At 37.2% G+C, this 27267-nt stretch overlaps 2 protein-coding genes across 5 annotated transcripts; both read right to left on the reverse strand.

The window, feature by feature from the left end:
- Nucleotides 1-874: 874 nt before the first annotated feature.
- On the reverse strand, nucleotides 875-16973 carry LOC125275129 (fucolectin-5-like). 4 transcript variants are annotated; one of them, XM_048201820.1, is made up of 11 exons: nucleotides 16712-16973; nucleotides 15998-16373; nucleotides 15348-15396; nucleotides 12954-13088; nucleotides 3799-3863; nucleotides 3250-3532; nucleotides 2799-2932; nucleotides 2664-2696; nucleotides 1549-1828; nucleotides 1241-1377; nucleotides 875-1131 (listed from the first exon to the last, which is right to left on the reverse strand). In XM_048201820.1, exons 4-11 carry the CDS (start codon nucleotides 12965-12967, stop codon nucleotides 1127-1129), a joined length of 951 nt encoding a protein of 316 aa, XP_048057777.1. In that variant the 5' UTR covers nucleotides 12968-13088; nucleotides 15348-15396; nucleotides 15998-16373; nucleotides 16712-16973; the 3' UTR covers nucleotides 875-1126. The 4 variants fall into 4 exon arrangements, with proteins under 4 accessions (XP_048057777.1, XP_048057779.1, XP_048057778.1 ...); XM_048201822.1 differs by lacking the exon at nucleotides 12954-13088 and having other exon boundaries at nucleotides 16712-16971; XM_048201821.1 differs by lacking the exons at nucleotides 15998-16373; nucleotides 16712-16973 and adding an exon at nucleotides 15564-15708.
- A 5003-nt stretch (nucleotides 16974-21976) lies between these two features.
- LOC125275137 lies at nucleotides 21977-27000 on the reverse strand. The gene is made up of 9 exons (XM_048201836.1): nucleotides 26878-27000; nucleotides 25707-25761; nucleotides 24754-24815; nucleotides 24252-24531; nucleotides 23788-23921; nucleotides 23670-23702; nucleotides 22678-22960; nucleotides 22341-22477; nucleotides 21977-22231 (listed from the first exon to the last, which is right to left on the reverse strand). Exons 3-9 carry the CDS (start codon nucleotides 24812-24814, stop codon nucleotides 22227-22229), a joined length of 933 nt encoding a protein of 310 aa, XP_048057793.1. The 5' UTR covers nucleotide 24815; nucleotides 25707-25761; nucleotides 26878-27000; the 3' UTR covers nucleotides 21977-22226.
- Between the last annotated feature and the right edge of the window lie 267 nt (nucleotides 27001-27267).

Genomic DNA, 27267 nt, shown 5'->3' on the forward strand with positions numbered 1-27267 from the left:
GACACAAATGTCGAACGCAAGTATACCTCAGATTCTATAGCTGAACTGGTGCATTGATATAAAGTCTAATAACCCCACCTAAGAAGCAATAGATATTTAAGCATCACAGGAACTGTGGAGAAGAGAGGAAAAAAAACTTCCTTTCATGAAGATGATTCCTTCTTCCCGTTTCCTTCCCAGAATCATGAGTTGATTTATATTGAGTTGTTTCTTATTAAGTGAGCTTAGGGCTTTGTGATGCACTTTTTTAACAGAAAGAGAATTACATGTGTTGAACATGTTTTGACTCGTTGATATTTTATTTATGTTGTAAATAGCTTGTTTCCTCTGTATCTTTATTTCTTGCCTGTTTTGGGGAATTTAGGAGGAGGGTGCAATTTTTGTTTATAATCCTGCTTCTCTCCTGTTTATGCTTAAACGGGGAGAGAGGGAAGTGTTATTTGATATATATATATATTTTTTTTTCTGGATTATCTTTCTACAGGTAATTAAGAGATTTCTGGATTAGTTCATTTTTTGTTTTGTTTGTTATTTTGGCCAGGCTCTTCCCTGAAGCTATCACCTATATTTTCAAAATTATTCTTTTTTATATTCATATTTCTGTTATGGTTATTGTTACTTTTGTGCTTTTTTTTTTTTACTGTTTATAACAGAAAATTAAAAGTTAATATTGGTTGAATTGGTGGTTGTGTTGTTAAGTCTGGGACAGAAGGTTTGACATCCTTGTTCTATCCATGTTTTTTGTTCTTTCTCTTTTTTTGAAAATTTAATCTTTACATTGTTTCCAGCTCCTCAACCCTAGATGGCTATGTAACACTACACCTGTAAATATCTAAATGAGCCTTTTTTTGATCCAGAAACATGAAATACAACATGCAATGCTGTAATTTATTCATGTAGAAAGCAAAGATAAACAAAGATGGGTAAAAGATAGGTACATTTTAAGATCCATTTCATTCCTTTACTGAATGTGCACTGAAACTTATCTTTTATCTTAAGAATAAAAGGTGCACAGGTAAAATGAAAACAATGAATAAAGCGCAATATTAGTATTGCTCAGAAAACAGTAGTTTGGTATTTTGCTTATAGGATCAGTGGACTGTGGTGTAACATCATCTCATTCCACTTAATCTGCCAATGAAAACAGAACAAAACATCATTAAGGGAACGTACACATAGTATAAATAGTACATATAGTACAAATGTCTACACACCATGTCTCTCTCCTTTTATCACTCACCTGCAAACACCTCAACCTCACACAGTGTGAGATATTCATTGCGCCCAGGTATAAAAATGTTGACATATCGCCCCTTAATAGGCTCAAACTCAAATGTTTGTGTCTCTCCAAGTGGGATGGACTCAACAGTCACAGCCCTGTGAAGAACCACAGTAACAGAGAAATAGAGAGGGGTGTATCAAAATGACATGAGGAATATTAAAGCTTCTGTCAAAGGCAAGTTTGTATTAAAAGGATTTATTCAAAGTAATATTATTTACTCATTTTCTAACCATTTGTGTAAGTATTAAGAGAGAGACAATACTTACAGCTCATTATTGTTGCCATTATTTTCCAGGCTGTTGCCGACACGGATCTGAGCACCATTCATTCTCTCTGGACAACAATCTCCACGATTAGTGATGCTAACCCTTGTAATCCTGTAGACTTCCAATAAGTCAACTCTCCACCAGGGGTCCCTGTCCGCATTAGTCGCACTGCATGATAGTCGACTGAAAATTGAATTCCTGTTGCCATCGACAGCATTTTGGGGTCCTGATTGAGGGTATGTGGTAGACTGGACAGCTGTGGCTCCAAGAGCAAGATTCCCTGTTTAACATAAAATAATAAACAATAACATTTTTATTTATTTATTTATTTATTTTTATTTCAATGTGCTAAAGTATAATCCCAATATAATGGACAAAATAATGCTAAACTATGTAATCCAAATGATTATTACACGGCTCTCTGGAATACTTGATTCTGATTTGTCAGTCGTGACATTCTGAGGTCTGATATTTCCAGATAATGACCGTCATCAATAGTAACGCTGTATAACAGACAGTTCATCCAGGTTTCTGAAGCCGGTATTTCTCTGATGTTTCTTGTATGACACCACAGACTCACTCTCTCTCGTTTTATACAAACACAACTGGTGCGTCTCTGTTATAGTTATTGATTGTATTGAAGTATTAAAATTGAATTGAAGTAATTTTAGTATTAAGAGTACTGTAGTGTTCGCCAAAATTATTGTTTTTGTACACTTTTATGGATTCTAAGATAATAAACAGGCAAGAACTTAAAACATTTTAATCTCAAATCAAAATGTCCATGTAATCATTTATTTGGTGTACATGACTATACATTATTCCTTAAATGTTTGATTTGTTTGAACTTGTTCGTTTGTCTTGCTTGGTATATTTTTTCTTCATGGAAGTTTTGTGTTTATTACAAGTGAGCTAATAAAATATTTTAACTCAAATCAATATTTTGTCTCCAAAATGATTTATTTGTAGCTAGCAGCCATATAATAATCACCCTGTCAGGTTTATTTTGCGATAACAACTGTCTTGATGTACATTATCCCTTATTGGTTACCAAATGTTCAATAAGAATATTATATATGTTACTGACAACATTTAATGTAATGAAGAACACTTACTTGGAACACAAATGTACGGTGGTGTGTACTTATCTGTTAATAAAATAATAACAGTTATACACACATTAACAAGTACATGAACAAATTCTATGACATATTTGTACATATGAGTTTTCTTCTCTCTCTGTCACTTACCTGCAAACACCTCGACTTCACACAGAGAAAGGACTTCATCATTCCCAGGTAAAAAAATGTTGACATATCGGCCAATAACAGACTCAAATGAAAATGTTTCTGTGCCATCAAGAACAGTGAGAAGAGTTGCAGCCCTGCAAATACATAAAGAACAGTGTTAAAATGAAAACCAGAGGCCTCGCAACACAATGCAGATCTAACAAATTCAATATAACTCTATTGAAATCAAATGGTTTTGTACAGCACTCTTCACAATACAAATTATTGTTCATGTTTTAAACTTACAAATGTATTACCACAGTCTGAATAAAATATGTTCAAGTAAAGTACATCTCCATGGCTGTGGCTCTCTGAGTGGTTGGTTTGTGGAGGAGGTTCAATTTTGTTTTATTAAACCAGATTGAACATCATAAACATGGGAAGATGACAGAACAATTGAAACATTTCTTACAGCTCATTGTTGTTTCCGTTGTTGTCCAGACTGTTACCAATACGAATATGAGCTCCTCTAAGTCGCTCTTTGCAACAGTCTCCACGATTAGTGATGGTAACGTTGCTTATTCTGTAGACATTTCCAAGGTCAACTCTCCACCATGGATTAAACTCAGATTTAGTCTGAGAGCATGAGCCCTTCCCGTAATCTGAGTCTCTGTTTCCATCTACTGCATGTTGAGCATCTCCCTGTGGGTTGTATGTGGAGGACTGCACAGCCTTGGCATGAAGAGCAAGATTCCCTGTTCAATATGATATGAAATTGATTGCGGGAAAAAAACAACAACAACAACAACAACAACAACAACAACAACAACAAAAAACTGATTAGACAGGTTCAAAGCAATACAAACAAGCAAGCAAACAAACAAATAAATAAATCACAAGCTTTCATTTACCATGCTTTAGCCTATAATTTTAATAAATTAGTCTGATTGATATGTAATGATACACAATGGTTACAGATTTTTAAATCCAGGCATTTTTACTTGTATTATTCTAAACGTACCTTTGGAATCAGCAACGCACAGTCCAGTAAAAAGTGTTAGAAACACAATCACACGGATGGCCATCCTGATATAAGACACAACAACACATCACCTCATCTCAGCATATGAAGGAATAATTTTCAATTCCTCATCATCATTTAAACAAATAGGCACATATATTGCTATTTTATGATACAATAGTATATATTCTTTGTATTTTAAATGTCTTTTCTTTGTATTTTAAATGTCTTTGCTGATTCTATTTTTAACTTAAATACTTTTTTAACTTATATACTTATATAACATATTATATAATTTACATTAATTAAAAATCATCTCAAATGTGTTTTTATTATTATTTTTATTTTATTTTATATAAAATACATGGTCTTTAGAGAGAATATTGTTTACAAAAATGTTACAAAAATACGCTGAAAATAAGTGCACATTTGTGCAGATAGCTGATATTTTAATTGCCATCAAAGCTTGATAATTATTTATCAACAGAAATAGGCAGAGTTTAACCCTCTGGAGTCTGAGGCTGATTTGGGGCCCTGGAGAAGTTTTGACATGCCCTGACATTTGTGCTTTTTTCAGTTGTTCATAAACATATAAATGACAAAAGTGTCATTACACTGTATTCAGCACAAACTAGGCTACAATAATATGTGAGGAACATGTATGTACATCTTTGTGTTTTTGAAGGAATAATGTTTATGCGTGGTTATTGAAAAAACAAAAAAACTTAAGTCACTGAAATAAGGCCAAAAAAAGTATAGTAAATCTGTGTTCACAAGACTTCTGGGTATTGGAGGTTGTAAACTAGAGTTTTTGCTTCAAAATTATGTAAAAATTATGCTGTCTACTCCTTCATATAAAAAAATATATTGATTTAGTTTTTGTAAGACACTTTTTGCCAAGAAACACGGTATGCATGGAGGCGTGAATCACCACTGAAAATGGGCCATTCTCACCTGAGAAGACAAAATAATTGGATAGTAATGAGCTGAAATGACTTGCATATTAATGAGGCATTTCAGTCAGGTAGGCTGTGAAAAAAACCTTCTGTGATGTCTCAAGCTCATCATGATATATGAAATATACAGAAAAATATTATTACAATATAATAATATTTTATATTATACTTTAAAATATAATGTATTTCTGTGATGCAAAGAGTCTGAATATAGGCTTTTAGTTTAAAAGCATGCACATTTGGAAAAATATTGGATTCTCATATGCTTATGTCAATTTTCTATACAGAGTAGTTATATTTATTTAATATTCATTGTCATTACTATGAGCGCTGGTGTTTTCATTCATCCTTGAAGTCGGAGGGCGCTCTCTGTGCATTTTTAGTCCACAAATTCATCTAAAAGAAGAAGAGGCTATTCCATGAATGGAGTTTCCAATTCATACTGCAGCCGGAGGGCGCTAAAGAAACAGTTTATCTGAGTCTGCTCAAAGAGTTTATCTGTGTCTGCTCAAGTCCCAAGTCTGTTATCCGTCTGCCATTCCTGCAACACAAAGACAAGTATCCGTTCTACATCTGCCATCATATTAACCTGCCATTGCTTACCTGCACTCTGTCCCCTCTTCTGGTTGTTCAATAAACATCATTACCTGCATTCCTGTGTCGCTGTCCCCTTCTGTATTGTAACAGAAGACCTGACCAACACTGCTGAACACCAGAATGAGCACCCCGGATCCATTCCAAGAGCTCGTGGACGCATTGCGCCGAGCACTCACCGCCACTCCACCCACATCTCCACCAGCGAGCACTTCCGCATCCACCGCCGTTTCTTCCTCACCACCTGCCGTTTCCAGTCCCATGGCCAAACCGGCGCCCTTCTCTGGTTCGCTGGAGGATTGCAACGGGTTCCTCCTGCAATGTTCGCTGGTCCTGAAGATGCAACCGCACCTGTATCCCATTGACCACGCTAAGGTAGCATTTATAATCTCTCAACTGGCAAAGTGCTTCGCTGGGCTGAACCGCTCTGGTCCCAGAATAATCCTATTACTCAGTCTCTCTCCAGTTTCATCGCTCACTTCAAAGAAGTCTTTGGAAGACCTGCTTGGGATTCTTCAATCAGTGAGCAGTTATACCAACTAAAACAAGGTTCAATGACTGTTAACGACTATGCTCTCCAATTCAGAACCCTTGCTGCCGCTAGCGGATGGAACGAGCAGGCCCTCATTACCACCTACCGGTAAGGATTGGATCCACGCATGCGGTTGCATCTCGCTGCATATGAGGATTCCATCGGGCTGGAACGCTTCATTCAACTCTCCATCAGATTCGCCACTCGTATGCAGTCGTGTCTCGAAGAGTACCAGGGCCAGCCATGATTTCCATCTACACTCCGCCGACCAGAATCCGTCAGCTCAACAGAACCAGCCCATGAACCTATGCAAGTTGAAAACACTTGTCTGTCTGCGGCTGAGCCAGTGCCCCGAGGGAAGATCTATTCCCTCTCCATCCCGGAGGACAAGGCCATGGAGGAGTACATTCAAGAGGCACTGTCACAGGCTTACATCTGCCCATCTACTTCCCCTGCTGCTTCCAGATTTTTCTTCGTGGCGAAGAAGGACAGAGGCTTGCGGCCCTGAATTGATTACAGAGCCTTAAACAAGATCACAGTTAAATTCTGTTACCCACTTCCCCTCGTCCCATCTGCCCTAGAACATCTCCGAGGTGCCACTGTGTTCACCAAGACCTCCGCAGTGCGTATAACCTCATCCGGAAATGTGATGGGGACGAGTGGAAGACAGCATTTTTGACCCCTAGTGGCCACTACGAGTACTTGGTCACACCGTATAGACTGCCACCTCCGTATTCCAGGACTTCATCCATGAAGTGCTCCAGGAGTTCCTACACAAGTCAGTCCTGGTATATATCGACGACATCCTGATTTACTCTGGAGCATGGACAACCATCGCCACCACGTTGCGGAGGTCCTGCAGCGCCTGAGGGAATTCCACCTGTTCCTCAAAGCAGAAAAATGTACCTTCCACCAGCCCTCAGTGCAGTTCCTTGGGTACTACATCGATTGCAGTGGCATCCGGATGGACCAGAGGAAGGTATCTGCAATCAAGGACTGGCCCATTCCCACAATCATAAAAGAGCTTCAAAGATTCCTTGGATTCGCTAACTTCTACCGACGCTTCATTCAAGGTTACAGTATCATCTCCACTCACCAACCTCCTGCGCAGTAAGCCCAAGTTTCTGTCCTGGAACCCAGCTCCCACCCAAGTTTTTGAGACTCTCAAGGAAGCCTTCACCACTGCTCCCCTCCCGCCGAAAAGCCCTTCGTCGTGGATGTCGACGCCTCGACCACCGGAGTGGGAGAGGTACTATCACAGCAGCAGGGGAATCCAAGTAGACTACACCCACGTGCCTTCTTCTCCCGCAAATTCAACCCAGCAGAGGTCAACTATGACATCGGGAACAGGGAGCTTCTTGCCATCAAGCTAGCCCTCAAGGAGTGGAGGCATTGGCTCGAAGGAGCCAAACATCCGTCCTAACTGTCCACAAGAACCTGGAATATCTTTGGGATGCAAAACGAGTCCTGATGAGGGCTCTGAGACTCCTGAGCCCATCCTGTCTAAGAAGCTCTTCGTAAACCCCATCGTCTGGTCTGAAGAGACTGTTCCCAAGTCCAATGCCTCCACCAATGCTCCGCCGGGTTGCTCTATGTCACCCGGACACGGCACACTCCCCTCATTCACGCATCTCACACGTCATTGGGCACTGGCCACCCAGGGGTCAATGAAACCCTCTTGTTGCTTAAACAATGCTTCTGGTGGCCGAACATGGCATTGGACGTCAGGAGGTACATGCAGGGATGCAAGGAATGCACCATCTGTAAGAATCTGCGGCATCTTCCCTCCAGAAAACTCCAACCTCTGCCCGTTCCCAATCGTCCATGGTCACACCTAGGAGTCCATTTTATTACTGTACTCCCTGCCTCAGACAATTGTACCTGCATACTAGTGGTTGTTGACAGATTTTCTAAGTCAAGTCATCTGATCCCTTTAAGGGGACTGTCCACGGCCATGGAAACTGCTGAACTTATGTTTAACTATATTTTCAGATATTATGGGATTCCTGAGGACAGAGGGCCACAGTTCATCTCCAGGGTCTGGAAAGCCTTCTTCGCGGCTCCTAGGTGTGACCGTCAGCCTCTTTTCAGGATACCACCCACAGACGAATGGGCAGATGGAGCAGAAGATCGAAGAGATAAGACGCTTCCTCCGAACCTTCTGCCACGGCCACCAGGACTCTTGGAACCAGTTCCTGGGTTGGGCAGAGTACACCCAAAACTCTCTGTGGCAGCCTACCACCGGACTCACCCCGTTCCAGTGTGTACTCGGCTACCAACCCCCACTGTTCCCCTGGTCAGGGGAACCCTCGGACGTACCAGCGGTCGACTACTGGTTCTCTGCAGGCGTAGGATGACAGCCAACCTTCGCCGCTCCAACGCTCCAAACTACCAGCTGGGACAGAAGGTTTGGCTGTCAACAAGAGACATCAGAATGTGCCTGCCCTGTAGGAAACTGAGTCCCAGGTTCATTGGCCCCTTCACCATCCTTCGGCAGATCAACCCCGTCACCTACCAACTCCAGCTCCCACCTGAGTATAAGATTCACCCCACATTCCACGTTTCACAACTAAAACCTCACCATCCTTCTGTTTCTGTTCCCACAGAGCCTGGCGCAGCCGAGGAACCCCCCCTTCCTCTCATCGTGGATGATGGTGCTGCTTACCTGGTGCGTGACATCTTGGACTCCCGGCGTTGTGGTGTTTTTCTGGAGTACCTCGTGGACTGGGCGGGCTAAGGTCCCGAGGAACACTCATGGGTCCCCAGGAATGATATACTCGACCCCAGCCTACTTGACACTTTCCATGCCACTCATCCAGACAGACCAGCACCCCGTGGCAGAGGCCGAACACCACAATGTCAGGGTCCACTGCCCTCAGGAGCGGGCCATGGAGGGAGGGGGTAATGTCACAGACACGCCAGGCTCTAACCTCACACAGACACAGCTTACGTCATCACCAGAGTTTTAATCATGCACACCTGCAACCCACCAGCACCCTCATTAACAGCAGCGCAAAAGACTCACGCTCTCACTCAGTCACTGTCTGGTCTCGTTTGCACATGGTCTTACCTGTCTGCTTACCTCAAGGACTCCACCGAAGATACTTACCTGTCTCCAGCGTGTTCCCTCATCTCCTTGTTGTCTCCTCGTTCTGCATGAGTTCATCTGTGTCTGCTCAAGTCTGTCATCCATCTGCCATTCCTGCAACACAAAGACAAGTATTTGTTCTACATCCATATCTGCCATCATATTAACCTGCCATTGCTTACCTGCACTCTGTCCCCTCTTCTGGTTGTTCAATAAACATCATTATCATATTCCTGTGTCGCTGTCCCCTTCTGTATTGTAAAAGCTAGAGCGTTTTTGTTGTTCTTGTTGTCTGAACCCGGTGAACTGTTGACCCTCGCCTGCCCTTGTCTTCCTCTGTTCATTTGCTTGGTGACTTTAATATTCATGTTGATGTTGTCTGCTCTAACTCCAATCTATTACTGTCAGTTTTTGACTGTATGAATTTATCTCAGCATGTTAATTTTTCTACTCATAAGCGTGGCCACATCCTTGATCTGATATGTACATCTGGGGTTGATATTTCTTCTGTTTCCTCTTCTGACACTAGCATTTCTGATTATTGACTTTAACCTTTACTTGCCTGTGCATACTAAATGTCCTAAGACTATCATATCTTATTGCAATCTTAAAACTGTTGATATTTTGTACTTCCATTGTTGTCTCTGACCTTTCTCATGTTTATGCTATATCTTCTCAATCACTGATATTATCGATATATCATTCTACAATTTCTGAGATATTGCAGGAGCATGCTCCTACTAAGCACAGATCTCTCCCTTCTACTCACATTTCACATGGTACACTCCTGAGCTTTGTGTCCTAAAGGCCTTACTGTTCATTACTTGCTTTCCTTGAACATCTCAAAAAATACAAATCTGCTTGATCTAGTTTTGTCTCTGCTACAACAAAAAAAAAAAAAAAAAAAAAAAAAAAAAAAAAAAAAAAAGTAATAGGCCAAAAAGCATTATTTAACCCTCATGGGTCTGAGGATTTTTGGGGCCCTGGAGAAGTTTTGACATGCCCTGACATTTGTGGTTTTTTCAGTTGTTCATAAACATATTAATGGAAAAAGTGTCATTACACTGTATTCAGCACAAACTAGGCTACAATAACATGTGAGGAACATGTATGTACATGTTTGTATTTTTGAAGGAATAACGTTTATGTGCGGTTATTGAAAAAACAAAAAACTTAAGTCACTGAAATAAAGCCAAAAAATATATATTAAATCTGTGTTCACAAGACTTCTGGGTATTGGAGGTTGTAGACTAGAGTTTTTGCTTCAAAATGAGGTAAAAATTATGCTGTCTGCTTGTTCATATAAAACAATAGAGAGATTTAAATTTTCTAAAACATCTTTGGTCAAGAAACACAGTATGCATGGAGGCGTGAATCATCATGAATAATGGGTGATTCTCACCTGAGAAGACAAAAGAATCGCATAAAGAGATCTAATGAACTGCATAAATAATGAGCTCTTTCAGTCAGGTAGGCTGTGAAAACATCTCAAGCTCATCATAGTGTAAATCAAACATACAGAAAAAACAGCAATACTGTGAAATATTATTACAATTTAAAATAGTGGTATTATATTATATTCTTTAAAATATAATGCATTTTTGTGATGCAAAGTGTCTGAACAGTTATGTTACCTCTATGCCATTTCATATAGGCTTTTAGCTTAAAAGCATGCACATTTAGAAAAATATTGATGGATTCTCATATGTTTATGCCAATTTTCTATACAGAGGAGTAACATTTATTCAATATTTATTGTCATCACTATGAACGCTGGATACTGTTTTCAATTCATACTTGCAGCCGGAGGGCGCTCTGTGAACCTTTAGTCCACAAATTCATCTAAAGAAGAACAGGAACCAGGAACTAATGGCATGTCTTCTAGAGGTCGCTAACCATGGCTTTAACATCCAGATAAACACTTTTCAAGACAATAAATACACGATTGAAACGATGTATGCTTGTATTGCCACAGTATTTACGTCTGCATAGCGCTCGCTCCGTGGGCGTGGCCGCATTAGCGTATAATGAGCTGAATCACGGATTTCTGACATGGCTCTCTTTTCATACAGATTACATAAACACAGAATTTTTGTTTTCGATTTGACTTACACAATTTAAAACCTGACATTTCAACGTTTTTTTAGACAGAAGTCTAATTTTTTTTTGTGATTAGTATTCACTAAGTTACAGTTCATTTTCTGAGAACTATCAGATTGGAGTTCGTTCTGAGGGAGACGAGAGATCACGCATCATGTTAGTTTTCTCTATTATGCAAAAAGCACAACATTTAGTTTTTACTCTGAGTGTACACAAATTAAAGAAGATATTCCACAGATTAAAATGGTGTATAGCTCTTAATTGTATGTGCAACATTGACAGAGTATTTTGAGTCTCTTTCACACTGGTTAGAAAAAAAACGCGGTGGTCACGCCGGCGTGACCGCCGACCCGAGGGAGTTAATACAAATTTTCCTAGAAAGGCTACGAAGCTCAATTTAGCGTCCAATCTCTCTGGTCAGTCTCTCTCTTGCTTTTCATTGACTAATCCATCTTCCATCAATGAGTTAATTTTGAAAGCTAATTCGTTGTCCTGTCGTCTTGACCCAGCTCCTACTACTCTCCTAAAATTGTGCCACTCTGTCATTTCTGCACCTATTTCTCATTTCATCAATGCGTCTCTTACCTCAGCATCATTCCCTATGCCACTTTAAACTGCTGCAGTTACCCTAATTCTCAAAATACCCAACCTTGATCCCTCAGTTTTATCTAATTATCATCCGATTTCAAATTCATTGCCAAATTACTGGAAAGCACTGTTGCCTCTCAGCTTCAGTCTTTTCAATTTCAAAACAATCTCTTCGATCCTTTTTAATTTCGACCACTGCATAGTACTGAAAGTGCACTAGTAAAGGTACTGAATGATTTGATATTCTCTGCTGACGCTGGTTCTCTCTCCATACTTTTGCTACTTGATCTTAGCTTCGCCTTTGATACCGTTTCCCATGATCTACTCATTTCTTGCCTTTCAGATGTGGGCGACAAGGTTCATGGGTCTGTGTGTTCATCTCTGCATGTCTGTCTGCTGTTGTAACTTGTTTGATTGCTTGTTAGCATTGCCTAGCAACCTTGGCCCTAACGCGTTAATCAGAACAGTTGCACCTACTGTGCATTACCTCTCCTATACCTGCCCTGTGTTTTGCTGTGTTTGTTGTCAGATTGTTGTTTACTCATGTCCTGTTGTTGCTTTCACCAGCTTCTCTCCAGTTGCTCTGTTCCTGTGTTTGCATTCAGCCTTGTGTGGATTTACCAGCTTTGTGTGGACCTGTCAGTTTGGTGTGGATTATTTCTACCTTCCAAGTCTCTGTAAGACTGGGGTCTGCTTGGGATGCTTACAACTTCTGATCATTTGCCTTGCTTTATTCCTCACTTAATAAACTATTTCCTGCACTCGCAATTGGACCTTGAGTTTTTTCATTCCTGACAGAGGGTGTTTCTGGTTCTGAACTCTTTCTTGGTTTTCCTCCTATCTCTCCTCCTATCTCTATTCTGCATGTTTTAGCAAGTCTATCTGTGTTGCAAGTTGGTGAATGAAGATACTTGCCAGGTTACGTGCCCCTACTCTGCTTTATTAATTTATCCAGTATAAAACCCGGACACCGCCATACAAATGTGTCTTTTTGTTAATGACTGTCCTACTACAGGATTTGACACAGAGTAACAGCTCAAAACCAGTTACAAAATACACTGTAACAGTCTGTCACAGGCAATTCTAGTTGCATTTTTCAATTAATTTATTAAATAATATTTTGACTATGTTCTGGCCTACCATCTAGTGGCAGATTTTTTTTTTTTTTGGCCCGATGACAAACTTAATTGCAGACCCCTGCTGTAGATGGTAAATCTTTGGGGAAGCACGACCTGGTTGTTAGGTTCCTGAGGGGTGCTAGAAGATTAAATCCTCCTTGCTCTCACCCCATACTCACTTGGGATCTCTCATTGGTCCTTAAAGCATCACAGAGTGCCCCCTTTGAACCACTGCAGTCAACTGAGCTGAAAATTCTTTCAATGAAGACAGTGCTCCTGACTGTGCTGGCTTCCATCAAGAGGGTAGAGGGGACCTGCAAGGATTTTCAGTCAATGAATCGTGCTTGGAATTTGGGCCAGCTAACTCTCAGAGTGTCCTGAGACCCCAAACCCAAATATGTGCCCAAGGTTCCCACCCCTCCTTTCAGGGACCAGGTGGTGGACCTGCAAGTGCTGCCCCTGTAGGAGGCAGGCCCAGCCCTGGCTTTGCTCTGTCCCGTCTGCGCTTTGCACCTGTATGTGGACCAAATGCAGAGCTTCAGGACCTCAGAGCAGCTGTTTGTCTGAAGGGAAAGGCTATCTCTAAGCAGAGATTGGCCCACTGAAAAGTGGATGCCATCATCTTGGCATACCAGACCCAAGGCACGCCGTTGAGAACTCACTCTATCAGGGCTGTTGCTTCCTCTTGGGAGCTGGTGTATGGCGCCTCACTGAAAGATATAGGTAGAGCTGCAGGCTAGGCAATGGTGTTTTGGTAGGGATCCCAATTCATCAGTTCAGTTCTGACATAACGTCGAACTGACTGAAAAGGAACGTCTCAGTTACGTATGTAACCCTTGTTCCATGAAGGAGGGAACTAGATTAAATCTAGTAAATCTAGATTTACACATACACATTGTCTCATGAAAACCTCTATGTGAACACACTTGTCAAATGAAAAAAGTGCAGGGTACAAATATATGTTTTATTAAAAGTGCGGGGAACACATCAACTGTATATTCTACACTCATGATACTGAGTAAGACAATTTGGTAAAACATCACAATAGTGTTATTATAGTTAACTAAAACTAAAACCATATAAAACACATTTTCGTTACTTAAAATAAATGTTAACTGAAATAAAATAAAATGTAAAAATATGCTGTTGACTTAATAACTTATTTAGCTTTAATAAGGATTAATCTATATTTAATTTACACATTATAGTATTTTGTACCTGAATACTACTGCTAGACCTAAAATACTTGTTTATTTAATTTGTATCTTTATTCTATTGTATTTATTTGTGCTATTTCCTGTAATTTGTTACTTTGTTCTTGTTTTATTACTGACTGTTTACTTGTCTTTATTTAACATTACTTATTAAAATACTTATTTTATGTTTGTCATAATTTATCTTTGGCTGCATTATGATTTCCTATTTCGGAAGTAGATGTAGCTCATGTGGACATCATATATAATTATCCTTTTGCTGTTTTGTTTTGTGTTACGTTCACAAACCCTGAACAAATGTACCAGTACTTTATGCTGTCTGTCTGTTCTTGTACATTGATGACTGTATGTTTCTTTCTTTTGAAATTGTATTATTTTGTTGTGCTTAAGTAATTGCTGTACAAGTAATTAACTTCCCCCTTTGTCTCCCCCTTTCAGATTCCTTAGACAAGTTTTGTTTTGAGGAACCGAAGTATTGTAATAAAATCTACAAGCAGATAATATAATTTTATTATATTTCCAAAAGTTTTGGAAAGTATTAAATGTTCAGTGTTAATTGCCATTTAGAATAATTAGCAAAAACACGTTTAGCCATATTTTGCCTTTTTTAAACAAATTATCAATACAACTAATTATTGTTGAATGTTCTTTTGTCATTATTGGATTGCAGTGAGTGCAACAAGACACTTCTAGACTACTTACTATGTACTATATGTTTACACCCTGACTGAATTGTCTAAAAAAAAAGTTTAGTTTTATTAGTAAAACCTTCATTGCATATCATGTGCTCAAAGAAACACCATTAACAGCTTCTTCACTAACAAGGCCTTCTTTATGTCAGAACAGTTGTTATTAATTAAAAGTGACTGGTATAGTGATTTGTACTATTAATAGTACCTGTTTTATTGAATTACAAATTTAATTAATATTCATTTCAGTGATATAGTATAACTGAGTACATTCAGTCTATTCAATAGACTGAACAATTGTCACCTAATGAAACTCACTGTGCAATAAGTAACTGTGATTTTTTAATGTAATTTAATCTAGCTGCTCTTAATTTTTGCAAAATACAAATTTGACTTACTCTGATATTATGATTTTGTGAAAGGAAACATACAACAATAATTAAAGAACAGTAGCACAGCTACGGTAGCCTTTTTTAACAAAGAGTTACAAGTGTGAATTGTTTTGAGTTTTGTGTCAAGAGATTTGCAAATTTATCACTAGTGAAAGTGATACCAAATTTATTTAAAAACTGCATTCAACAAATTACTTTATTTTATTTTATTTTTTTAAACTTTTTAAACCAATTATAATGTTATCCTGGTGTAGAAAGTGCATAAACATTCAACTCACCTGGAATTCATCAACGTATCAACCTCACAGAAGACAATTCAGCAGTTATCTGTTTTTAAACAAAATAATACATTTTCATATAATAAATGAATGGAATTAATAATAGTTTAATAAACAATTGCTATAATTGTCACATAAACGGTCTCTGTGGCTCCCTCCGATCGCCACCTGAGGAGTATTAACCATTCGTTGGACTACATTTCCCACAATACGTACCTGGAGTGATCCTCATTTCATGGACTATAAAAGACTCTCACACCCCATCATGCTTCGTGAAGTCTTGTTTTGCCTAGCTGACATTTCTGAGCATTTTTCCCCTGTTTACTGATCTCCTGTGTATGACCTTGGACTGCCTCGAACCCCTGAACTCTGATTACTGATTACCCCTGTCTTGTCTGCCGCCTGTCCCGACTTACTGCCTGGTATTGTTATTGATTCTGTCTTGTCTACTACACTGCTGTTGCTGGTATCTGACCCTTGCCTGTACGACCACGATTATCTAATAAAGCTGCAAATGGATCACCCCGAGTCTGCCGCCTCATTACAATAATATTTATCCAATATATTATTCATATGAGGAATATTATGCCATCAAAACAGTTCAAACCAAAAATGTGCTATTAAACATAGATATGAATATTAATACATACCAGCAGTCTGTGAAGAGGGTCTAGTTGAATAATATTGTGCTCAGAAATGATGCTCTATTTATTGTTGAATTAAGATCCTCCCAATCAAAATCAAAATTAAATGGACCTATTACAAAAGAGTCCTCATTTTTGTAAGCTGGGGTTCGAACATTCCGACATCCAAAACGAATCGCCCATGTGATTGGACAGAAAGTGAGGCTTCGTTTTGTCATCGATCACATGACTATGTGAGACCAATAATCTCCCCGATACAGGCCAGATTGTGCTGCTTGCTTGATATGAGCCTCAAAGCTTCAGTGTTATTTGTAACATCACTATCATGTGATTTGTGAAAAGTGCAGAGTGCAATCTAGGGGAGAGGCCAGAAATGTTCAAGCTGTGACAAAAACAAAATGGCTTGATTACACTTTATTTTATGGTGCTCTTGTTACAGTGGAATTATACATTTAAGTACCGAGTAATATAAATTAACATCATGTACTTTGTATATAATTATGGTTAGGGTTTGGTTTTGTTTCATTTAGGATTAGAATTAGTTACATGTAAGTACACATAATTTACTGTTATTACTAGTGAGTACATGTAACTTACATATACTAAAATAAAGTGTTACCAATGGCTTTTCCTATTTTCTATCAAGTATAACATCAGTATAAATATGATGTGAAATACTGTTTAGATTTTAAATATAAACACTCAGATGTTTGCACTTACCTTTACATGTCCTCTGTTGGATTATCCATGAACGAAGCCTGTCAAATAAACACAACACCACATTCCACTCTCTAACAGAAACAGACTCAAAATTGCTGCTAATGATATGAATAAAACACCAGTATGTGCCTTATATATACACAATATATTGGCAAAAGTCTATGTGCCAAAAGGAATGTCTGCCTTTACATGGCAGTGCCAAATGACAGTGCCACTCTCCACCTGCTCTACCAGCCAGGTGACATGAGCCTTATCACAGCATTTACCACCCACTAATATCTTTCTGCCTGTTTCTCCAGTGCTCGCTGATGTCCGCAACTGGAACATCGCAGACCGAAGGGGGGGATATGTAGGATTATCCATGAATGAAGCCCATCAAATGAACACAACATGACTTTCCAAAGACCCCCCCCCCATGAACTTCACAGTGTTATTGATCTGAACTGAACCAACATTGAGCTGATGTCATGGTGGCACACAAAAACAAGATGTTAGGATCCAGTTGCAGCATTTATTGGGCAATCCAAAGTTGTAATCCAGAAAACAGGCAAGGGTCAAAATCCAAGTAACAGTACACAAACAGAAAGCCAGAGGTACAAAAGTGCACGTAACAAAATAATACCAAACCACAACCAAGGACAGAAACAACCAAGTATAAATAGACAGACACTAATGAACAAACACAAAACAGCTGAGTGCAATGAAACGAGGATAATGAGTCCAGGAGTGAATTATGGGAATTGCAGTTCAGACAAGTGACAGAAGTCCATGTTGGAGTGCCCTCTGGTGGCTAAACAGGGCACTCCAACTCATGATCATGACAGCTGACTTGAGCTAAATAAGGAGACTATTGTCTTTTAGCTTCAGAGCATTATCTGAACTGTCTCCATAGTTGAGTTGCCATAATTGATTCTGCTATTTTATCTGTTTATCACTGTGTTTATGAAGGTGCTTTGAAACGATCTGGATTGTAAAAAGCACTATACAAATAAAGGTGACTTGGCATACAGTTATTGGAATGTAATCAGGTATCAGAATATTTCAGATAAGACACATGTTTTCTTTTACTGCTGTTCTCTTCCAGAAATATGGGAGATTTTCATTTATTTGAGTTTATTTTCATTTCATTTCAAGGTGATGAGACAGCGCTTTCGCTCATCTATATGTTGATTAATGATTAGTTTTTATGGTGGGAAAAAATATCTGCCATGCTCTGTAAAGTGTTTCATTGATAACTGTTCATGCATACAAATCATACTTGTTTATTTATAAATACACATTTATTTTAAAAATCCTGGTTCAACACAGGAAGACTTGATGAAGTATTGGTGCAGAATTCATTCATTCACTCATTTTGTGGTGGAGTAAATTGATTCAGTGGCAATTGTGTCTTCTCATATCAAAATAAAAGAAGTGGGAAAAGATTAATTTAATTTTTACATTTGCACATTTTGTAAAAATGTTTTTAACGATTTGTAAAATATACTCAGTGTATCATGATTAATGAAAGAGCAATTAAGAATACATTTGAATAATAAAGAAACAGCTGTTAGACATATTTCTTCAATATTCTCATCAGTGTATATGAAAAGGTGAGAATATTTCTTTTGGAATATTTCAGAATCAGGTCAGGTTTTACTTTTACATTTTGCTATATATCACAAAAAAAAAAAATAAATAAATAAAAAAAATAATGTTTCAACTACTGGTAATCAGTTAAAACTAGTCCATTAACAAACCTGCCTCCTGTTGTCATATCTAGTTTTGTTTCATGTTCATGTTTCTTATTTCCTGGTTTGCTATGTGCTCCCCTTTGTCATGTGATTCCCTTGCCCTCATGTGATCATGTCATGTGCTTCCCTAGTATCATGTGTCATGTTCTGATTGGTTGTTTTGGTCATGTGTCCAATGTTCTTATTGGTTCATTAGGCTTGTTCAACTTCATGTAGCACTGCACAGACCAGTCGGCGTCTGACTTGAAGCAGTGCATGCCTGTTACAAATTCTGTCCGACTCAAGACAGAGCAGATGCCATGTGACTGTGACATTTGGCATCAAAATATTGCAAAAGCGATTCAAAAACAGCTGGCTGGTTCATTTTGCACAGCATCTCAAGAGCGGCTGCAAGAGCTCTGATGATGACATAGCTGTTTAATGATTGGCCAAATTCACTGCATGACAAGTATCTAAACTTCTTCTCTCCAGCCATCCCACCACCTGCCCTCTAGATCCCATCCCCTCACACCTTCTACAAGCCATCGCTCCCACACTTTTACCAGCACTTACACACATCATCAACACATCTCTCCACACTGGCACTTTCCCTAACACATTCAAGCAGGCTCGGGTAACCCCACTGCTTAAAAAACCCACATTAAACACGTCACTTGTAGACAGCTACAGACCTGTTTCTCTCCTACCATTCATAGCAAAAACACTTGAATGAGTTGAGCTCTCCTACCATTGCTATGCTGATAACACACAACTCTTCCTTTAATTCCAACCAGATGATCCCACAGTAGCTGCACGAATCTAAATCTCGGTATGGATGAAAGAACATCATCTACAGCTCAACCTGGCTAAGACTGAGCTTCTCGTCTTCCCTGCCAATCCGACTCTAAATCATGATTTCAGCATCCAGCTAGCTACATCGTCAAATTCGGCCAGAAATCTTGGAGTAATCCTTGATGACAAACTGACCTTGAAAGACCACATTGCAAAGACAGCTAAAAACAAAAAAAAACAAAACAAGCATTTTATTATTATGGGCATTAGTATTTCATGTTAGATATGTGTAAAGTGGAACACATATCTAAACCATATCCTTTATTCATATATCTGTGTTACTCTATTTATGAAAAGAATACCTTTGGATTTTTTTATTTTTTATTTGTTTTTCAAAGCTTCAGGGCTTACTGAGATCTGCACCCACAACTGATTTTGCATCTACAACAGTGCTGAGAAACAAAAAAACAAACATGTAATCTTAAACTGATAATGCCAAGAAAAATCAAGTTTAACAAAAATCCTGATACTGTTTTATTTCTCACCTTTCCAATGCTTTGGAGCATCCAAAATCACCTAGTTTGAGGAAACCAACTTCAGTCAGGAAAACTTTCTAGAAACACAACAGAAGACTAAAATAAATAAAACACATCTGGCTTAGTGACAGTTTGTGTCAAATGATTTACTGAGCTTTTGTCAGCAGCAAAATGTTGTTAATCAAATTCATTCAAAAAACTAATAATTTCTTTAACTTCTTAACTGTTACCATCCGATTAGCAGGATGCTTGCTGCTCTTTTTTATTGCCTTTTTTCCTATTATATATTTTATCAATCATCATAAATTCAGTCACATTTGAAGGCTCACACCCTCAGTATTTATCCTGTGAAAACCATTTTGTCATGTTTCATATTACAAAATTTACTTCAGTATTTCAAATCTCTTTCTAATCTTTACAAAACAGATATCGTTAGAAAGGTGATATTGAGAGAATTTTTATTAATTAATGATAGGAGAACGCATACAAAAAAATCAATAGAATGTGGAAGACACCTGGTGCCTATTTTTGGTACAGCACCTAAACAAAATCTCATGGGAACTTCAATATTTGATATCAACTTCTACTAACTACAACTTGGTTAGAAATGTGGGTTTGATTTTATAGCATGTTTTAGATACATTTTGTAAAATATTTCTTTTGAATAAAATAAATGTTTAGCAGACTACATGACAGATTCTAAGCTTTGCTCATTTTGTTCATTTTCACTATGTAAAGCTTGTGTTTAAATGTTTAACTGGTTATATTATTTTTTTAAGAGAGCTACTAAATCTTGGTTAATTTAGCTACAGTTGTATTCATAATTAGTGGAGGGTTTATATATAACTATAGTCTATAAAAATTAGCCTTACAGTATATACAAACACTATGATACTTGCATTGGGTGGCTGATGTCTCAGTTATGTACTGTATATTGCATCTGTCCCTATCCAAATATTAATAAACAAAAACCCTATTACTTACAACCATGTTGCATATTTTTGGCTGATTATATGGCTGATACTTTAATTTTAATGTTTAATTTATGGTTTTCCTACTTTTTAAATCCTGCAGGTACAGTATTCATCAATCAAATTATAATCAACTGTGCACGTCTTCAGTCAAAATTGGAAGTGGGAATGTGCTTTTATTTTTTTCTTTAATACCTGTCAGTGGCACAAATGGGTATTAAAGAATAAAATGTTCATTAATATTGTCATTAAAATCAGGTTTATGCAGGGAGGGCAGAATAGATTAAAAATTGGTTTTGGCATAAACAGCATAAACATAACCTGCAGGTTAACTCACTGACCCCTCCTTTTCCAAAGGCTGAGAAGGTCTGGCTTAAATATCTTAAATTCCCACCAGAATAGTAAGTGGACTATACCACCTCTTTAGCCAGACAACATAAAGAAAAAAAACAAGTAATAACAAAAAAGAACAGTAATCTCATGTTTAAAGAAGAGCTGGACAGCTATTGCAACAGAAAATAAACAGATATAGAAAACACAATTAATAAACATAACAGTTAGACGTGTTTTCTTATTCAGTTCATTTGTCAAAAGAAAACACCTGAGAAAAAAAAAAACAAAAAAAAACAACAACAAATAAAACAATTGGTTCATTCCAGCCCTTTAAATGCGCAACCTTGAAAGCGACCCTCCCTTTGGGAAATCCCCGATCCAACCAGGAAGTAAGTGGAAGCGTCTAAGCCAGAGCAGACCAAAAGGCAATCATCTTTACTCTTCAATCTTACAAATAAACGGTATAGTAACAAAACAAATGTGTCATGTCCTTATTTAATGAAAACTGAACTGATAAATGAAGCGTGTTGTGATGTTCGCTGATATGTGCACCTATCACCGAACATCCACCACAGCGTCCTCATTCCCCCGTTCATGCCATCTTACCCAAAACATGACGAATGACCAAGGTAACTAAACTTTTTAAATATAAACTGTTTTATTGTCCGAGTGTGGACAATAAACATGTGAATCATGTAAGGACTGTAGGCCTATATCACACAGAATCGGTGACGATATAAATACATAATTAAACATCTCATCGTCACACTTTACTTTCTCTTTTTTGAAAAAAAAAAAAATTCTGTACTTCGTTACCAGCTCCTCCACTCTAGATGAATAGCTATGTAACAGTACACCTCCTCCTCATTGTGAACATCTAAATGAGCCTTTTTTGGTCCAGAAACATGAAATACAACATCATGCAATGCTGAAGTAATTTATTCATGTAGAAAGCAAAGATAAACAAAGGTGGGTAAAAGATAGATACATTTTGAGAACCATTCCTTTACTGAATGTGCACTGAAACTTATCATTTATCTTAAGAATAAAAGGTGCACATGTAAAATGAAAACAATGAAAAAAGTGCAATATTAGTATTGCTCAGAAAACAGTAGTTTGGTATTTTGCTTATAGGATCAGTGGACTGTGGTGTAACATCATCTCATTCCACTTAATCTGGCAATGAAAACAGAACAAACAATCATTAAGGGAACGTACACATAGTATAAATAGTACATATAGTACAAATGTCTACACATCATGTCTCTCTGCTTTTATCACTCACCTGCAAACACCTCAACCTCACACAGTGTGAGATATTCATTGCGCCCAGGTATAAAAATGTTGACATATCGCCCCTTAATAGGCTTAAACTTAAATGTTTTTGTCTCTCCAAGTGGGATGGACGCAACAGTCACAGCCCTGTGAAGAAACACAGTAACAGAGAAATAGACGGCATGATTCATATTAAATATACTTCTGTCAAAGGCAATTGTGTATTAAAAGGATTTATTTATATTTATACAGAAAGAAGAAGGATTTTTAAATATTATATCTGATTTTATCTTATTTACTAATTTTCTAACCATTTGTGTAAGTATTAAGAGAGAGACAATACTTACAGCTGATTATTGTTGCCATTATTTTCCAGGCTGTTGCCGATACGGATCTGAGCACCATTTATTCTCTCTGCATAACCATCTCCACGATTAGTGATGCTAACCCTGGTTATCTTGTAGACTTCCAACAAGTCAACTCTCCACCAGGGGTCCCTGTCCGCTTTAGTATGACTGCATGATCCCTGTTTGCGAATTGAATTCCTGTTGCCATCGACAGCTTTTTGAGCTGCTGCTAATTGATCGTATGTGGAAGACTGGACAGCTGTGGCTCCAAGAGCAAGATTCTCTGTTTACCATAAAATAATAAACAATATCATTTTTTAACTTTAATTTGCTAAAGTATAATCCCAATATAATAGGCAAAATAATGCTAAGATATGTCATCCAAATGATTATTACACGGCTCTCTGGAATACTTGATTCTGATTGGTCAGTTGTGACATTCTGGGGTCTGATATTTCCAGATAATGACCGTCATCAATAGTAACGCTGTATAACAGACAGTTCATCCGGGTTTCTGAAGCCGGTCTTTCTTTGATGTTTCTTGTATGACACCACAGACTCACTCTCTCTCATTTTATACAAACACAACTGGTGCGTCTCTTTTATAGTTATTGATTGTATTGAAGTATTTTTAGTATTAAGAGTACTGTAGAGTTTGCCAAAATGATTGTTTTTGTACACTATAATGGATTCAAAGATAATAAACAGGTAAGAATTTAAAACAGTTTCATCTCAAATCAATATGTCCATATAATTATTTATTTGGTGTACATGACTGTACATTATCCCTTAAACGTTTTTCTCCTTTGTACTTGATTGTTTGTCTTGATAAAAATGTTTTTTCTTCACAGAAGCTTTGCTTTTATTACAAGTGAGCTAATAAAATATTTCACTTCAAATCAATATTTCGTAGTAGTAAGAATATTATATATACAGTATATGTGTGTGTTTGTGTGTTACTGACAACATTCAAAGTAATGAAGAACACTCACTTGGAACACAAATGTACGGTGGTGTGTAGTTATCTGTTAATAAAATAATAACACGCATTAATAAATACAGTATATAAGCAAATTCTATCACAGAGTTTCTTCTCTCTCTGTCACTTACCTGTAAACACCTCGACTTCACACAGAGAAAGGATTTCATCATTCCCAGGTAAATAAATGTTGACATATCGGCCAATAACAGGCTCAAATAAAAATGTTTGTGTGCCATCAGGAGCAGTGAGAAGAGTTGTAGCCCTGCAAATACATAAAGAACAGTGTTAAAATGAAAAGCAGAGGCACGCGTCTAACAAATTCAATTCAACTCTATTGAAATCAAATGGTTTTGTACAGCACTCTTCACAATACACATTATTGTTCATGTTTTATATTGCATTGCAACAAGAAACAGTGGTCTAAACTAATCAGAGTCTGGATAAAATATGTTCAAGTAAAGTTCATCTCCATGGCTGTGGCTCTCTGAGTGGTTGGTTTGTGGAGGAGGTTCAAATTTGCCTCCTGTTTTATTAAACCAGATTGAACATCATAAACATGGGAAGATGACAGAACAACTGAAACATTTCTTACAGCTCATTGCTGTTTCCGTTGTTGTCCAGACTGTTACCAATACGAATCTGAGCTCCTTTAAGCCGCTCTTTGCAACAGTCTCCACGATTAGTGATGGTAACTTTGTTTATACTGTAGACATTTCCAAGGTCAACTCTCCACCATGGATTAAACTCAGAATTAGTGTGAGTGCATGAGCCCTTATTGGCATCTGAGTTTCTGTTTCCATCTACTGCATGTTGAGCAGCTCCCAGCCGGGCTGTGGAGGACTGCACAGCCTTGGCATAAAGAGCAAGATTCCCTGTTCAATATGATATGAAATAGAAAAAAAGAGGAAAATATAGGTTCAAAGCAATACAAATAAAAATTATAAATAATAAAAATCAATCAATCAAACAGAAGTTTTTAATTACCATATTTCAGCCTATAATTTTAATAAATTAATCGGATAGATATGTAATGATACACAATGGTTACAGATTTTTAAATCCAGGCATTTTTACTTGTATTATTCTAAACGTACCTTTGGTATCAGCGACGCACAGTCCAGTAAGTGTTAGAAACACAATCACACGGATGGCCATCCTGATATAAGACACAACAACACATCACCTCATCTCAGCATATGAAGGAATCATTTTCAATTTCTGGAGTATTAAATGTTCAGTGTTATTTAATGCTGTTCAGAATTATTAGCAATAAACATTGTTTAACCATATTTTGCCCTTTTTTAAATCTTAATTATAAGAGACAAATTATCAATACAACTAATTATTGTTCAATGTTCTTTTGTCATTGTTGGATTGCAGTGAGCGCAACAAGACACTTCTAGACTACTATATCTTTACACCCTGACTGAATTGTCTAAACAAAAGTTTAGTTTTATTAGTAAAACCTCCATTGCATATCATGCTCTCAAAGAAACACCACTAACAGCTTCTTCACTAACAAGGCCTTCTTTATATCAGAACAGTTGTGATTAATTAAGTGACTGCTATAGTGATTTTTACTATTAATAGTACATGTTGTATTAAATTACAAATTTAATTAATATTCAGTTCAGTGATATAGTATAACTGAGCACATTCAGTCCATTCGACAGACTGAACAATTGCCACCTAATGAAACTCATTGTGCAATAAGTAACTGTGATGTTTTTAATGTAATTTAATCTAGCTGCTCTTAATTTTTGTGAAGTACAAATGTGACTTACTCTGATATTATGATTTTGTGAAAGGAAACATACAACAATAACTAAAGAACAGTAGCACAGCTACTGTAGTCTTCTTAACAAAGAGCTGTGTAACAATTGTGCATTGTTTTTTGTTTTGTGCAAGAGTTTCGCAAATTTATCACTAGTGAAAGTGATACCAAATTTATTTAAAAACTACATTCAACAAATTACTTTTTTTTTTCTTTTTTTAAACCAATTATAATGTTATCCTGGTGTAGAGAGTGCATAAACATTCAACTCACCTGAAATTTATCAATGTATCAACCTCACAGAAGACCTTCACAATTCAGCAGTTATCTGCTTTTAAACAAAATAATACATTTTTAATATAATAAATGAATGGAATTAATAATAGTTTAATAAACAATTGCTAGATTACTTATCCAATATATTATTCATATGAGGAATATTAAGCAGTCAAATCATTTCAAACCAAAAATGGGCTATTAAACATACAGTACAGTCCAAAAGTTTGGAACCACTAAGATTTTTAATGTTTTTAAAAGAAGTTTCGTCTGCTCACCAAGGCTACATTTATTTAATTAAAAATACAGTAAAAAACAGTAATATTGTGAAATATTATTACAATTTAAAATAACTGTGTACTATTTAAATATATTTGACAAAGTAATTTATTCCTGTGATGCAAAGCTGAATTTTCAGCATCGTTACTCCAGTCTTCAGTGTCACATGATCCTTCAGAAATCATTCTAATATGCTGATTTGCTGCTCAATAAACATTTATGATTATTTTCAATGTTGAAAACAGTTGTGTACTTTTTTTTTCAGGATTCCTTGATGAATAGAAAGTTCAAAAGAACAGCATTTATCTGAAATACAAAGCTTCTGTAGCATTATACACTACCGTTCAAAAGTTTGGGGTCAGTAAGAATTTTTATTTTTATTTTTTTGAAAAGAAATTAAAGAAATGAATACTTTTATTCAACAAGGATGCATTAAATCAATCAAAAGTGGCAGTAAAGACATTTATAATGTTACAAAAGATTAGATTTCAGATAAACACTGTTCTTTTGAACTTTCTATTCATCGAATAATCCTGAAAAAAAATATTGTACACAGATATTTTGTACAATTGTACACATTAAATGTTTCTTGAGCAGCAGATCAGCATATCAGAATGATTTCTGAAGGATCATGTGACACTGAAGACTGGAGTAATGATGCTGAAAATTCAGCTTTGATCACAGGAATAAATTACATTGTGAAATATATTCAAATAGAAAACAGTTATTTTAAATTGTAATAATATTTCACAATATTACTGTTTTTACTGTATTTTTAATTAAATAAATGTAGCCTTGGTGAGCAGACGAAACTTCTTTTAAAAACATTAAAAATCTTAGTGGTTCCAAACTTTTGGACTGTACTGTAGATATGAATATTAATACATACCAGCAGTCTGTGAAGAGGGTCTAGTTGAATAATATTGTGCTCAGAAATGATGCTCTATTTATTGTTGAATTAAGATCCTCCCAACCAAAATCAAAATTAAATGGACCTATTACAAAAGAGTCCTCATTTTTGTAAGCTGGGGTTCGAACATCCCGACATTCCGTGATTGGACAGAAAGTGAAACTTCGTTTTATCATCGATCACATGACTGTGTGAGACCAATAATCTCCCCGATACAGGCCAGATTGTGCTGCTTGCTTGATATGAGCCTCGAAGCTTCAGTGTTATTTGTAACATCACTATCATGTGATTTGTGAAGAGTGCAATCTAGGGGAGAGGCCAGAAATGTTCAAGCTATGACAAACACAATAAAATGGCTTGATTACACTT

Source organism: Megalobrama amblycephala, linkage group LG9 (genome assembly GCF_018812025.1).
Source record: "Megalobrama amblycephala isolate DHTTF-2021 linkage group LG9, ASM1881202v1, whole genome shotgun sequence".
Classification (NCBI taxonomy): Eukaryota; Metazoa; Chordata; class Actinopteri; order Cypriniformes; family Xenocyprididae; genus Megalobrama; species Megalobrama amblycephala.

Excerpts from the sequence above, each read along its gene's own strand:
- LOC125275129 (XM_048201820.1), bottom strand. Across the intron at positions 2,933-3,249 it reads AACGGAAACAACAATGAGCT|GGCTGCAACTCTTCTCACTG; the intron begins GTAAGAAATGTT and ends ATGTATTTGCAG. Across the intron at positions 2,697-2,798 it reads TGAAGTCGAGGTGTTTGCAG|ATAAGTACACACCACCGTAC; the intron begins GTAAGTGACAGA and ends TTTTATTAACAG.
- LOC125275137 (XM_048201836.1), bottom strand. The coding sequence starts at position 24,814 with ATGGCCATCCGTGTGATTGTGTTTCTAACACTTACTGGACTGTGCGTC. Across the intron at positions 24,532-24,753 it reads GTGCGTCGCTGATACCAAAG|GGAATCTTGCTCTTTATGCC; the intron begins GTACGTTTAGAA and ends CATATTGAACAG. Across the intron at positions 22,961-23,669 it reads ACCGTACATTTGTGTTCCAA|AGAATCTTGCTCTTGGAGCC; the intron begins GTGAGTGTTCTT and ends TATGGTAAACAG.